This window comes from Protomyctophum bolini (assembly GCF_963924005.1).
Source record: "Protomyctophum bolini genome assembly, chromosome: 24".
In the NCBI taxonomy this organism is placed as follows: domain Eukaryota; kingdom Metazoa; phylum Chordata; class Actinopteri; order Myctophiformes; family Myctophidae; genus Protomyctophum; species Protomyctophum bolini.
The window spans coordinates 18814986-18830905 of NC_137885.1; the positions used below are offsets into that span (position 1 = coordinate 18814986).

Genomic DNA, 15920 nt, shown 5'->3' on the forward strand with positions numbered 1-15920 from the left:
ACAAGCCGTTCCTATAAATATCCTGCCTTGGCCATAAACCTCAACAGCCTTCATTGATCAGCCTAGATTATTGATTAATAGCCAAAGCCCCACTTCAATGCATTAGTGAACTGAGTTACAGACAGTAGGCTACTACTTAAGTTTGCCTTTAGCAGTGTTGAAAATAAGTACTAGCCTATATCTTAATTATGTAAAAGGAGAAATACTAATATAGAACTTGTCTATCATTTTGTCTAAGACAAGGATAAACTACTAAAGGAGAGATTTTTGAACAAATATACAACTGAGGATACATATTTGATAGAATATACATTCAAATTGTATAACAGGACCCAGACCCTATAGTAGAGGACCAAGCTGTCTCTGGCTCCACCTGGCGGACTAAATAAATAATTGAACGGTCAGCTTTGACTTAAAAATGCTGTCTATGTGGTGAGATATTACAGTCACGCTAGCCTTTATTTCAACTATAATTTTACGGACCTTCGACACACTCATCCTAGCACCACGCGTCGCAAATGGGAAGAAGGCAATAGCGGGAGGGCGATACTGTTTATTTTTTTAGTTTTGTTTACTTGGAAAAGCAAACATGGCAACCCATGATGTTTTCATATATCCAGTTGCTTGGAAAGTGCAAACTTGGCAACCTGGCTGAGTGGCCCTCTTGTTTGTTTTGCTTGTTTTTATTTCCGTCTAAAAGAAAGCATGGCAAGTGGTAATGTTTCTTTATACCAAGTTGCTTGGATGTCGTAAATGTGGCAACCTAGTGGGAATACTGTACTGTACTGTACTGTACGGTTCGGTACCATAATGTACCGTACTGTACTACTGTATTGTAGTATACTGGACCGTACTATCATACTGAACTGTGCCATACTGTACTATACGGTAGCCTACTGTACAATACTGTATTGTACTGTCCCATACTACATGGGACTACATGGTCCATAACAATCAACAATACATTATACAGGGGACAAAACAACAGAAAAAAACAGCAACAAAAACACAAAAATCTAATAACACATACAGACACTCAGTGTTTCCAGAAACAGGAGGAGTACCTGATGCTACTCTTCTTGGGAGCAAAGTCAAAGCCAAAGTCATTATGATTTCGTTTTTGAGTCATTCAACCTCATCATAAAACTGTACATTAGATTCCTGAGAGCAGCATCCAGAGTAGGAACACCACTGTTTACAAATAGATGAGAGCATCATTATATGCCACCCTCAACTTATTATATTTACCTTTGCTGTAGCTGCACCACAAGTGGGTTTACTCTAGTCTAGAGGGTACTCTTATTTTGAAGAGATCGTCCACCGGAAGTATTATATTTGCTAGCTTAGACTTGCCAAAAAGACACTGCTCTAAGATTCGCCAAAAAAAACACTGGTGGTGACGCCGTTGGGTGAAGGTGACGCGAGGCATATATCTATGACGCGAGGCTATAGTTTTTCCATTCAGGAACTAACTTGGACAATCATAACATCCCACCTGTAGTTTCCAAAAGCTTTAACTTTGTTTATTGTTGTTCCAGTGAGCTAGCTCGCGATCGGCGTGTTGTTTACTTGTTCGGACGTGCTATTGTGTTGTTTGTTTGCCCGAGTAACGGTAAGCAGGTGAACGCGGCCGCGCAAGTTGTTATGCAATGAAAGTGACTCTTCTTGACAGCCTGTGTGACTGGTCCGTGGAAGAAGCTAAAAGCAGCTAGCTAGCCACCACCAGTACCAAGTTCAGAGTTGGACTGTGTCACTCACACTAAACACCCGTTCAACCTAGCTGCACCTTTACTAGTGTTGCTCGTTTTGTTTTGTGTGGCCATTCAACTGCACTTGTTCTGTTTCGCAAAATGGCTTTGGTGACGGCGGCCACCAGACGACTCCTGCTGGTGCGAGAAAGTTGGTTACGGACAGCGGCGAAGAGCACTGCGGCGTCCGGGTGTCTTAGAGGCTTCAGCACCCACCTTCAGAGGGGCTGTCTCAACCCCAGCAGCAGCACCCAGCTGCAGAGGGGCTGCCTCAACCCTAGCAGCAGCACCCAGTCCCAGCATCAGAGGGGCTTCGCCACCAGCACGCAGCCCCTTAGGTAAGGAGAGGAACTTAGAGGGTTTTTTTAGCCCCTTTCGGTACCCTTTTCTGTATGTGGGACCGATGTTCCAACTCCCAAATACAGAAAAGGTAACCAAAGGTCCCGAGAGGGGCTACGGGTTTATTGAAACCAGGATGTTTTTGTGTGTTATCCTTTTAGCCTCACTATAGGTTGAATGTCTGACTGTGCACGTACTGCTGTTTACATTTTTGACTAATACAGTATAACCCCATAGCCTTGGATCAACAAGACTATCACAGATGTATTTTATAGAGTGTGTGAGACTTTTACATATACTTGTCTTGAACTCTTGTTTCAAGGCCAACAGTATCCAATCAATCAAAACCTGATGTTAAAACAATTATTTAAAGATGCAAGTTTGAAAAGGAAGTTAATATTAATGTTGGAAGTTTGTTAAATGTCATGTCTAACTATAATATAGGTTGTGTTTTGCCTATACTACAGTATGTCTGTCATCCATTATTATAATAATAATACATTTTATTTATAAGGCGCCTTTCAGGGCACTCAAGGTCGCCGTACAGGTTAAAAATAAAAACAGTTGATACAAAAACAAAGTTAAAAGGAAAACAAAACTAGGGCACAGCTTGCAGTAGCCGCAATTTGCAACTCTAGATTTTTTTATAATGGGATGAATCTAGAGTTGCAATACCCTCCATCGACTCCCCACTCATCCCATTTGGTTTGTGATCTGCTTGTCTTAAACAACGTTAAACTCACCAACATCACAGCTGTAGTCCAAGCTTGAATTATCCTCTTTCAATCTGCCGAGCTTGTTTTTCATAAAAATCCACCGTAGACATGTTATGAGCTACTTTCTGTCAAGAAATTCTGTGCAGGTGATTCTTTTTCTAAGTGCTGGAGTTTGGAAGCACTCGTCGTATGTCACTGAACGGCCCTGCGTACCACCTGTTTTGAATGCACATAATGCAGGAGGCAGCAGCGCGACCCATTAACAAAAACGAGTGCTTCCAAACTGCAAGACTTAGAAACATAATCACCTCCAGAGGATGCCTTGACAGAAAGTTGCTCAGTCAGAACATGTCTACGGTGGATTTGTATGAAAAATAAGCTCGGCAGGTTGAAAGAGGATAATTCAAGCTTGGACTACAGCTGCAATGTTGGTGAGTTTAACGTCGTTTAAGACAAGCAGATCGCAAACCAAATTGGATGAGTGGGGAGTCAATGGAGGGTATTGCAACTCTAGATTCATCCCATTATAAAAAAATCTAGCGTTGCAAATTGCGGCTAAGCTTGCAGCAGAAGACACAGAGGTCAGCCATATGCCTGCCTAAACAGGTGGGTTTTGAGGTGAGTTTGGAATATATATTATATATATATATATATATACCTGTGTGTGTGTGTGTGTGTATATATATATATATATATATATATATTATGGCTAAACTACCTCTAAAGGGACACTTCACTGTGACCCTTTTGCTAAATATATGTTAATGACGTTTAGAAGACTTTCCCTGGGGGTCTTTATATGTGCAATATGTGGTTTTAGATATTTTTGATTTTAGCAGTTTCTATGAAGTGACAATGGGCTCACTTCTTTCCTGGACTACAATTCCCATAATGCTTTGGTGCACTGCTCCTCCTTGTGGATAGGGGGAGGGCTGTCTTACTGAGAACATGTACTCCAAGGACTGTCTAAAGAGGACAAGAAGCGAAGACCGTAAGGGCGCCACCATGTTGATCACATGGTGCTCCATGGAAGGAAAGAAACATGCGCAATGGGCTTTATGCAGCCTTGGTCTGCAACTGTGCAATGCATGTTCCTTTCCTTCCATGGAGCACCATGTGATCAACATGGCGGTGCCCTTACGGTCTTCGCTTCTTGTCCTCTTTATACAGTCCTTGATGTACTCAAGGAAGTAAGTGAGTCCATTGCTTAGTTAGAGTACCGGTATATATTAATAGAGACGTCACCGGATTTCTCCTCCCATCCAACTTGCATTAAGTTGCTCAAAAGCGCATGAGGCGATTTCACTCCTCCTTCTGGGTAGGAACAGAGTGCATTCTGGGATGGATTGCCCCAATAACATGAACGCGCTGGCAGCTGACTATCATTGCGGCATTTGCGTGTGTTCACATATGAAATGAAATGAATAGCGTTCATGGGCCCAATAACATGAACGATTGAACATGCAATTTGAGGATTACACAAGAAAGTCCTGAGACTTAATTCCACAGATATGAGAAATGACTTGAATATACAAAGATGGCTGACAGAGAGACCAATACCCTAAACTAGGGGTGTCCAAACAGTCCAAGCATCTGTCACCTCATAACTTTAACCTTAGTTTAAACTTTAGCTGTTGATAAATAGCAGATGTGCAAGCTCAGAGCTTGCACATCTGCTATTTTTGAAAAATAGTGTGTGTGCGCAAATCTTTGAATATATATTCTTTCACAGTGAACGTTTTTAACTCAAATATTTTCTTCTGGGGGGTGGGGGTCCCTGGAACAACATATTTTCAGATGGGAATCCGCGGCCAAATACAGATAATTCTGGGGGTCCTTGACATGAAATTGTTTGAGAACCACTGATATAGAATCATAGGATTTTAAGAAAACTCATGATTTATAAGACATTTTGTAGAATCTGGTCTCAGGTCTTCATGGGTTAAGGCCAGAGCCATGCCATCCATCAGTTCATGCTTCCTTTGTCCAAGGCTGGTCTTTCTCATGGCCAAACACACTGTTGTGCAATGAATGATTCCACTGGTGTGTAACTAAGTACATTACTTAAGTGCAATTTTGAGATATTTGTACTTTACTTGAGTATGTCAAAATACTCCTACTCCACTACATTTCAGAGGCAAATATTCTACTTTTACTACACTATTATTTGACAACTTTAGTTACTAGTTAGAGAAAAAGAGGAACTAACCAGGTGCTCAACGGAGATAGCAAAACGTGATAATGATAAAAAGGTGCTCGCACAGATCAAAAACGGGATCAAGACATACCGGTAGATAAAAAGAGAGGATCCGGGCACTCAAAGTTAAAATGAGGAACGCCTTTTATTAAATTAAAAAGGCAACTGCCAACAAGGTCTTCATCATGTACAAAGTTACTACTTACTTTGTACATTTGTATTATTATTACAAATTATACATGCATGCACTTCGGTTCTACAAGCACACTGTGAGCACATTGTGAGCTCGTAGATCTGCTATTTACAAATGATTGTTATACATTTGAAAACTTGAAATGGGACATTCTGCACAATGAGTACTTTCCACTTTTGGTACTTTTAAGTACATTTTAATACCAATACTTTTGTACTTTTACTCAAGTACATTTTTAACTCCACCACTGCTGGTTTGCTACTCAGCTCCTCAACACTTGTGTTGTTTGTAGGCTTGTAAGCTCTGCCGCTAGCTGCCCTTAACCTGGCTGACACTGTTCACGTGGACTGACGTCAGTGGAGGCAGGCTGGCCCTGACACTCTGTCCACAGTGTCCAAAACAAGCATTATCTAGAAAAGCTTTTAGATTTGACAAAATTAAATCAAAGTTGAATGGCATGACATGATTTTTCAACACCCTACACACACATACATTTCGATTTCTTTATTTGAATCCACAAATTACAATTAATTTTACAAGGAAACAAATATAACAGGGTTGACAGTTCATGTTCACTTAAGGATACACATGGCACCTCCTTCTCCACACGGACAAACTGCCTATAACAGACGAGACAGAACAGTATTTGGCAAGTTGTTTGGCTTTGCTTTTTGTCATGCCAGCTATTCTTAGGCCACTCATGGTCAGTTTATGCACATGGCCCAGGCTTCCGAATATCAGTATGGCAAATCTACAGCGATACCCCAAGTTTGTTATGCTTCCAAGTAATGGTTGATACTTAGAATATTTATCTTGGAATGCCTGTTTTGATTTGATTTTGATTTGATTATCTTTATTTTGAAACCTTCGAGTAAGACAGTCAAGTAAGAAAAAACAATATATATATATATATATAACCACAATGCATGTATATTTCTATTTTGAATGAAATAAGAAAAAATATAACAATGTGATCATAGATCTTGCACCTGAAGTTCAAAAAGGAGTAGGAAGAAGTAAAAACTTATTTACTCCTACCCCCATCAGTAATTGCAATAAATATATAATCCAAATGTAACAGCATCCATACATACATACCCACGTACATGTGTCCATGTGTATGTAGAAATGTAGAAATCAAAGACACAGCCCACCTCCAGAATCAGGACCTCCTTGTGTCTGGTGTCAACAAAGACAACATCAGGTGTATTCGGGATGTTAGCAAAGACATCGCATGCACAGCTAAACCAATCTGGTAACACTCTTGAATGTTTATACATTGCTGCACATACTTTCGAACTGCATCAGACACTAGGTCAACAATCCGGTCGTGGCGAGCAATATATAAGTTTTGTTATGTGTGCGATGGATTCTAGGTGGTGTTCAGAATCATGATGGTTTATACAGAGTGGAGTGTGGGTGTCGGGATACCAGATTGACAGATTGTACTTGGTTGGTAATACTTGTAGTCTTGCTTTGATGGTGATTTTTTATAACATCCTCCCCAATAGCAGCATTTTTGTACATCGAATGTGAAACAGAGTGATCAGCTGAATCAACACAGGCCAACTTTCCCTGCAGTCGAAGGCCACGCCAATGTTCTTTGGCTTCAGTCTGTTTCGTGCTAAGCAGAACCCTTCTTGCCGTTTCTTCCTGTAGTCTAGTGTCCCCTCCCTGGTGGGTGAGGGTAGCCTTCACTACCACGCTGGAGTCTGTAATTAATCCATCAGAGATGGGCACATTTTCGTTGTTTTTTGCCCATTTTAGCTGGACTCCTGTCCGATGGCAAAGGTCGTTGAGACACACACACACACACACACACACACACACACACACACGGCAAAACGTCCTCTCTAACCTTTAGGCCACCGATGCCCCTCAAATCTGACAAACACTTTGCCACTCACTTTATCCATGCGCATACCCTCTATTCAGTTATGATTGAAGCTGCAGGCCGTATACAATTTGTCCCAGGGCCGCATTTGGCCCGTGTGCCGCACTTTGGACAAACCCTGATGTATGGGGAAGTGGTGTAGGTTGTAGGGTCATGTTTTATATAATTCTTTGCAAAGGGAAATTACACTTAGCGGATAAAATACACATGGTTTTCAATCAACAATGAGTCAATGATGTCTTATCTGTTTCTGTAGCGTGAGTGAGGCAGCTTGATGTAGAAGTACACCCCCTGGACATGATGTTAAGACCAGGAGATTTTATCACATTACTCCTGTTCTTGCCTCACTGCACTGGTTACCAGTTGTGTTCAGAATTGATTTTAAAGTTAACTACTTGTTTGTTTTTAAATCACTAAACTATACAAATAAAGTTATTATTATTATTAGTAATATGTCGTAGGGCCAAGTTACCCCATTCCAACGTTTGGTGTTAGGAGGCATGTATTGGTCCCATTTCTTTTAATAGTTTTATTTATTTATTTATTTATTTATTTAATAGTGTTTGGTATACAGTACGTCTGCTGGTAATTGAAGTGAACCCCAACCTCTCAAGGCCTATTCATAGTCTGGATTTTCGGTGGTGAGGTGACCACCGCTCCGGTGGTGAGCTGACCACTGGAGCTGAAATAGCGGTGGTGAGTAAAAACAGAGAGAAGGGCTGGAGCGGTGGCGGTGGTTTGCTCTTCACCGCGGCTCGTGACGTCATGTTGTAGTTCGGTGGTCACCCCACCACCGAAAATCCAGACTATGTATGAGCCTTCAGTCTCAGGGTGGATATTCTAACCACAAGGCCACTAAGCCAATTTGATAAATCAAGGCAGCAGCTTTTACCGCCGCAGCTGGTAAAAGCTAAGTAGTTGAAGTATGTTCATCCTTGGCTCATCCTTGGCTATGTCCCACAGGAGAACGCCATAGGAATGTTTGCTGAATCACACAGTTTGTATGTCTCTCTGCTACGTGCCAGGAGGATTGACCATTGAACTGTGGTGCAAAAAACTGCCGTGGCATACTATGCATACTGTTAGTGTAGGGACCAACAAACTCAAATTGGGACAGTCGCATAATACATTTTCTGACCTGACCAACGCACTATTCAAGAAATACGTTGATTTCCTATTCATCTTTTAAGCTTTTCAGCATGTAGAAATATGGCCAGGATATACTCTACTACACGGTCAAATTACTTTGTTGCAGAAATGGGATGGTTAGCTTCACACCAGCATATATTTCATGACACTTAATAAAAGCTGATATGCTCTATGGTTAATCTCCAAGACTGTTATCTCTCAAGACAGATTCAGACTCAATAGCTCAATTAAAAGAGGGGAAAAGTCTCCTTTTTTGCTGATGGGTTCCCAGAATTGACTGGCAGTGAATACGTTCACCTGCAACGTATGATAACGAACATACTGCAGCCTAATATACGTATTCATGCAGAGAACCAGCTGTTCTCTCTATTCAAAGCACTGTGGCTTTTAATTAAAGTGAAACCAAGTTTATTTATTGTTATCCAAAACCGCCCCCCTGCAGGGATGAACCATCATGCTATGATGCTACCGATTGACCAAGATATGGCTACCATGATCAGTTCTCATGTATTGTTACGTTGGTTTGATTTCATATTCCTTCCATCCTAATTGGCTAACATTGGCTTTCAAAGTTGGCAGGATTGGCCCGTTTTGAACAAAAAGCCTCAAATCATGAACGCAGCGTGCAATTTTCGTGACATCTTTCACTTTCCTACTAGGCTGAGGAATATATCCCATCCTTTTCACATTGGCCTGTTATAGCACCACCAACAGGTGGATTTTTGCAAAACACATTTTTGGTGGATTTAAGAAGAAATGCGCCACCAGGAGGCCATAACCTGACCTGCCCTGGTGGAGACCTGTGCCCCGAGGGGCACTTTATCTAGCTGTTTTATGTTTAGGGTCTAAATTTATTAAAATAAAAACGTACGTACCATCATTCTCTGTACAGTGTAGGTCCTTGGTTTACCTAGGATCCTATAGTTACTTGAGGCACTACACTGTCTCACCCATTTATATGTGATTACCATGCTAAAGTCCAGTGATTTTGTTTCTTTTTTAAACAAGATTTTTAATTTATTTCTATATTTAGATTTGTATTACCATGAGAACGATAGCTTCCATTATCACATTGCAACTTTTCAGGAATAGAAAGCCTGCAGTTTCTTTTGGCTTTTGTTTGTTTTGGGGGACTGACTTGTTGAACTACCACACCTCTGCTGCTGGCTTGCTCTTGTCGTCCACAACATATGTTTGGTCTTCTGCCTTACACACGTTTTTTATTATATTTTAAAAATATCAAATGTACTTAAACTAGAAAGGTGTACTTGAACTTCACAGACGTCTTTTAAACTTTTGTACTGTTATCTGTCTTATCTTTCTCATATTTGTCTTGTATTGTTTATCTATAATCTAAAATGTAGACCTTTTATTCTCTTTATTTGAGTGCTCCACAGGAAAAATAAGTATGAATCAATTATTGCCAGCTGTGTGACATTGGTTAATTGAAGGGCCTGCCCCTGTACCATGTGTGTACTAGCCCCTCGGGCTATGACCTGACGAAGATGTGACAGATACATCAGAACGTTGTAATTTTTTACCTGCAACCTGTTAATTAAAAGGGCTTAAACTGTCTGAGTTGCTCCAGTGCCTTCCTTCCTCTTGTTGAACTATCTCTGTCGCTCTCTGTCACTGTGTGTTTTTCAGGTCTAACAAAGTGACGGTGAATTTTATAAACAGAGATGGAGAGAAGATCACAGTGAAAGGATCTCCTGGTGAATCGTTACTTGACATTGTCATAGAACAAGACCTAGACTTTGATGGCTTTGGTATGTGCACACGCACACACACATATACACACACAGCAATCACAGCGTCACTTATGCTGCATTCACATGGAATCAGGCAAGCGGTAGACGGAAAACCGGAACTCATTTAAGTGGACGGGAGCAGGACATTTTACCGTTCCGTGCCGTCCAGCAGGTTTTCATGTGAATGCAGCATAAAATATATTATCTCTACTCTGTATTGCATATTAACGTGTGTGTGTGTGTGTGTGTGTGTGTGTGTGTGTGTGTGTGTGTGTGTGTGTGTGTGTGTGTGTGTGTGTGTAGGTGCGTGTGAGGGGACATTGGCCTGCTCTACGTGTCACCTGATCTTTGATGAGGAGGTGTATAAACAGTTGGGGCCGGTCACAGACGAAGAGATGGATATGTTGGACCTCGCCTATGGTCTCACTGACACGTAAGCAGACGCACGCATGCACAGGTTTTAAGATGGAGGTTATTCTTTAAAAAAATATTATTAATCGAAAAAAGACCATGCAGATTTATCAGAGTGGTCTCCCAGCTACAGAAAGTAGTCACACATTGTGCTGGTTAGAGTATAGTAGACGATACTATTGAGGTAATCAGATTAGAAATACTTAAGGTTTTTGCACACAGCCTGTTCGGGACGTACAGTATATCGGAGCGAATGTTTTAGCACGGAAAAACATAATTGACCTCACATAATGTCAATCACGTTTGCACACTGCCGCCGAATATTGCGTCCATATAAAATGTCTTTTGGAGCATTCTACTGCTCCAAAAGTACCAGGCATACAGTAGCATACAAAAAGTTCCTCTGTTAGTGCACACACACACACACACACACACACACACACACACACACACACACACACACACACACACACAGAGAGTGAGCTCAAATCAATACACTCATGTCCATATTTCACTCTGATGTATTTGTATACCTGTCTCACATTGACAAATACGCTTCTCAGGTGGTATGGGACTCCATCTTCCCATTTCCACACGCAGTCTATGAGCGGACAACCGAAACCGTGTAAAGGTTAACCTCAAATAGTCCTCAATGTAAGGTGTACTTAGTGCTGGTGCTGTAAAAAAACGAAAAAAGGTTTTTCAAAATAATGATCGGATCGGGGGATCATCCTCACCGCTCCATTTCATTCTGTGAAAACATTGCTACGAATATAAATAATACGCATCGCAATCAGTGTGCAAGGATGTTTCGCGTGACCTTTAAAAAAGAAAAAAAATTATCTCCCGTATCTAGAACACTACTATAAAGCGGCACAAATAAGATACTTAGTTTGCTGGTGTGATCCGGAATATGATGCAAAATGGAAGGTAATTGAAATAAATCAATTGGATGTCCCCCTCCAGGCAGTATTGGGTGATGGGACTCTCATGAGGAAACACTCAGGAGAATTAAGTAAATGGACGAAAGTCCCCCTGAACATCTGGTTTAAGGAATGTAAGGCCCAAAAGATAGATAAAGAAGTGCAGAGATTGAAATGGATAGCATATGATACCGATTTCCCACCAGCCCAGATGGACGCTAGATTCAAACGATGGACTTGGGAGGGTATAACAACATACTGTCTGATTTCATCCAATACAGGCCTGGTAAGCTTCCAATATCTGAAGGACAAACATGACCTGGAAAAACAAGATTTTTATAGGTATTTACAGTTAAGGCACCATTTTGATAAAAACATAAAAATAGACAAACCTGAAACAGATCTGATTTACATCTTTACAGAAGCTTATAAAGGGGAAACCACACAAAAACTGATATCAAAACTCAATTCAAATATTTGAATATATTTTCTGCTAAAAATCATTCCACATCATATGTCAAACTTAAATGGGAAAAGGCAAATATAACCATCACAGAAGAAGAATGGCTGAATATATGTAATATGATATCCACAACCACTAGTTCTGGCCTATGGAGAGAATTTTCATGGAAAAACATGATTAGGTTCTTCATTACACCGAAAATAAAAAGCCTACAGAGTGGGACACCGGAAGCAGGGAAATGTTGGAGGAAATGCAATAATACAATGGCTGACCACTTCCACGTATTCTGGGACTGCCCAAGAATACAACAATTTTGGCTAGAAATAGTATCAGACATTAATGCAATAATGGGCTTTGAGATTGAATTTTAATGCAATAATGGGCTTTGAGATTGAATTTGAATTTACAAGTGTCTATCTGTGTAACATACCAGAGGACCTTAATACCCCAGACAAATACCTTCTTAAAATACTGCTAGTGGCAGCAAAAAAGGCAATAACCAAAAAGTGGCTAGATAAAAGCCCGCCTAAGAAGGGAGAGTGGACAGCCATTGTACGAAACATAATTATACAAAATGGAGGAACTTACTTTTGCCGTTAGGATAAGCACAGAAAAGTTTTACAGACACTGGCTGAAATGGATATTATACATGGGAATAGATATTTTGTAAAGGATTTTTGTATTTGTCATTTTTTCTGTCATTTAATGATGTCATAAATGTATCTGTTGTGCTCATGTTTTTGCTTTGTCTTTTGTTTACCCTTCATTTTGTTTCGTATTTTATTTTATTTTTTATGTAATTTACTTACTTTATTTATTGTCTTATTCTACGTACCTATGTGTGATTACCATGAAACCTATACCTGGAAACGAACAAACTAAGACATTCTGAAACTACTCAAAGAGGGTTCCCTTACTCTCCTGGAAGACCCGTTACACTGTGAAAGCTAATGACAAGAAATGTAACAAAAGACTTGTAACAATTACGATATGTACTGTGATGCCCAATGTGACCCATCCGTTTAATGGAGAGAAAAAAAAATGTCCTATGTGCAAATACCTTTTAATCTGTTAATCACAGTGTGGAACGAAGATGTAATCACATCACTTCATTAACACAATAGCGCATCCCCAACCAGAAATGCATGTCCACTTACTCCATTCTGTGTTATTCCTTTCCTTTATTTTTCCACAATCTCTCTCTCCGTTCAGTGTTGCTTTATTTTAAAGATAAACTCCTTCCCTTTTCTGGTAGGTCACGTTTGGGTTGCCAGATCTGTCTGACCAAGTCTATGGAGGGCATGGTGGCCAGAGTGCCGGAGAGCGTCGCAGACATCAGACAGAGTGGAGACGGATCTTCTTAACTCGGCAACCCGGAATGGCTAGAAATAAATATGCACAATTAAGGAGAGTTTGGTCATTGTCAGTTAAAGCTGAATCCTGGAGGGAATGCACTTAAGTCACTGCGGCAACTCTCGCTTTTCATAGGCTTACTTGTATATCCAGTTCTCAATATTGGGAGTGGGATGGCTTTAATTTCCTTGTGTATTTCTTAAACTACAGTGTCAGGAAACGCATAGTTATTATTTGACAACTTCTTACTGTCTTCTTAGGACTAAAGGATACAGGACAGCACTCCCAATTGACCTTACCCTAAAAAAACAACAATGACAGCCTCGCTGACCATTGTTTAGCTATAAATAAGTTACTACTGTATGTGTTCAGTGTATGAATAAAGCCACACAAATCAAATCACAATGTGGTGAAACCACTACAGACTGTGCTGATGATCCACGCCTCCTTTGGATGAATGGAAATGGCGATTTCTTATATATATATATATATATATAGATAGATAGATGGTTTATCGACTATGGTCACATTTTCACACTTCAGAATGTTCATTTTAACTTCACCAAGCATGACCTGTCTGTGCTGACAATTTGTGTACTAGTGTGTTGTTTATGGGGACAGCGCCATTATATGCCGATGGCTCGTTGGTCTGACTCTGCCCATTACTAACCCCAACCGCATGCGAAGCCACGTTGTCGGTCTAATGCGCCATCGGAATTACAAGCAGATCCTGTGTCTGGTCAAAGGTGCTTCTGATACCTTCGAGGCCTTTATTGAGATGAAGGTGGTTAACTTGTATACTATAAGGGACTTTCCTACAATATTACTCCCACCATAACTGTAATGTACCACATACTAATATTCTGTAGAATATAGTGCAGGACACAAGAAGTCTGACTTATTAACTCCTGTCAAGGCAGGAATCACAATAACTAAATGGCCAAAAACTCCTGTTGTGCGTTTTAATCCTTGCCTGTTGCCTGTCAAACTTGCTTAAAGGACACTGTAGAATGTCGATAACATCCTGTATTATTTATCTGCTGGATCATAATGCGAGGAATTTGGCTCCCAGTCTGCATTTTCCAATATTTAGTTTGCAGCAACAAAATGTCAGAACTTCCATTCATCATGTTTGAACAATAACAAAACAGACAAACAAAAGCTACATACTAATGGCTTACTATAGATTCTCTAGCCACGATCATAATTATGAAAATATATCCACAGTCGATACATATATTATGACTTGATCACATCCATAGTCTGTCAATAGATTTATTACTTGGGAAGATTAACCAATGGTTCAAAACTGTCAGGACCCAAATGTAACTTTTCCATATCATTATTACCCAATAATGGGTAGTAATATATTGATTTTAATAATGTCTTATGACTTGTCCTGTTGTCAATTTCATCTAAATTGTATTTTATTTTCTCAAGTATATAAGATGATTTGTTTTATTAAATCCTCAATGTATCAAATATTTGTTTTGTCTTGATGTGATTGTAATTACCAAGCACACAATAATAATCTTGTTTGGTTCAGCTTTCTGTCTCACTTGTGACTTCTGTCTCAAGTGAACTCATAATGTGCAACAAATGTCTCCTAGTGTTTTTGAACTATTATTTTCTATCTTAGTCTCTTAATTAAATATGGACAGCCTGAGACTCAAAGAAGGAATCTGAGAGACCGCACTAGACCACAATTTGTCATTTATTTTGTGTTGCTTGTGAGGTGTTGCTGCTTTTGTCCACTTGAGGGCGATACCGACCATAAATTAAAGATACAGACACTGCTCTGACTCAGGGTGCATTTATTTGTATTTTATGTACCGTGCACGTGCTGCTTGGTGCACCGTGCACGTGCTGCTTCTTATCAACAAACATAATTTAATCTCCATGCAGATAGCCTCGGACCCAGGCTTTTATTTTCGTTCGCATCGGCTCAAAGAAATGCAGAGATACCATGCAGGGATCCAGGTGTCACAGCAGCAACAGCAGCCAGTCAGAATGACAGGGTGTGTGTTTGTATGCTCAAGGGTCTTAAGTTTGATATCAGTGGTTAGAAAATGTTTACTCCATCTAAATTCTACAAGGTGAAGTATTTGTACTTATCTTCCATGCTTCTTCTTTGCCACAAGAGCTCAGTGGTTGTTTATTTTGGGTGCCTGTTTAGCCTACATTAAGCTCTGCTTAGTGCTTAGTAAAATGAGTGTAAAACAACCTGGAGCAGAGCTGACCAAAGTTCACACAAACAACACAACGCAACACTGACACTTGGACACAACGGAAAACAACATGTATTACGCATAGTGCAGATGGTTAAATGTCATTGGGCCACACAGGACAGCTGTCAATCAACTCTAGTCAACATTTTGCAGGGTTGACAGGGGGTGGGACTAAACAAAGATAACAGGAAGGAAAACATTCTGAGAGAGTGAGAGATCTGTGGAACTGGAAACAGCTCTGTTTATAAATTAAATTATCTGGTAAAAAAAAAAAAGAGCCAGCGATTAATATCAGTGCGTTTGAAGCTGGGTTTTCACTCAGTATTTCTACCAAAACCAGCTGACATTAATAACAACAAGATGGACTGTGGCAGTGTGGCTGGTGAACTTGTGAGAGACATTCCAACAAGTTTCTGAGTGAGTATGGATTCTATCTGAGAAGTGTAATAGGACATTTAGTTAATGTACTGTCTGAGGACCTTTATAGCCCTAGAATGCTGTCATATTGCATACATTTCACCAACACAGGATCGAGGGCATGTGTAGTGTTAGCCC

At 40.2% G+C, this 15920-nt stretch overlaps 1 protein-coding gene across 1 annotated transcript; it reads left to right on the top strand.

Moving 5' to 3' along the window:
• Positions 1-1347: 1347 nt before the first annotated feature.
• LOC308311553 (adrenodoxin-like) lies at positions 1348-14915 on the top strand. The gene is made up of 4 exons (XM_080758288.1): positions 1348-2086; positions 9884-10005; positions 10291-10420; positions 13040-14915. The coding sequence occupies exons 1-4, from the start codon at positions 1851-1853 to the stop codon at positions 13146-13148; spliced, it is 597 nt and encodes a 198-aa protein (XP_080614414.1). The 5' UTR covers positions 1348-1850; the 3' UTR covers positions 13149-14915.
• Positions 14916-15920: the final 1005 nt, after the last annotated feature.

Coding starts and splice junctions, on each gene's coding strand:
- LOC308311553 (XM_080758288.1), top strand. CDS start 1,851: ATGGCTTTGGTGACGGCGGCCACCAGACGACTCCTGCTGGTGCGAGAA. Junction 10,006..10,290: donor CCTAGACTTTGATGGCTTTG/GTATGTGCACAC, acceptor GTGTGTGTGTAG/GTGCGTGTGAGGGGACATTG. Junction 10,421..13,039: donor GCCTATGGTCTCACTGACAC/GTAAGCAGACGC, acceptor CTTTTCTGGTAG/GTCACGTTTGGGTTGCCAGA.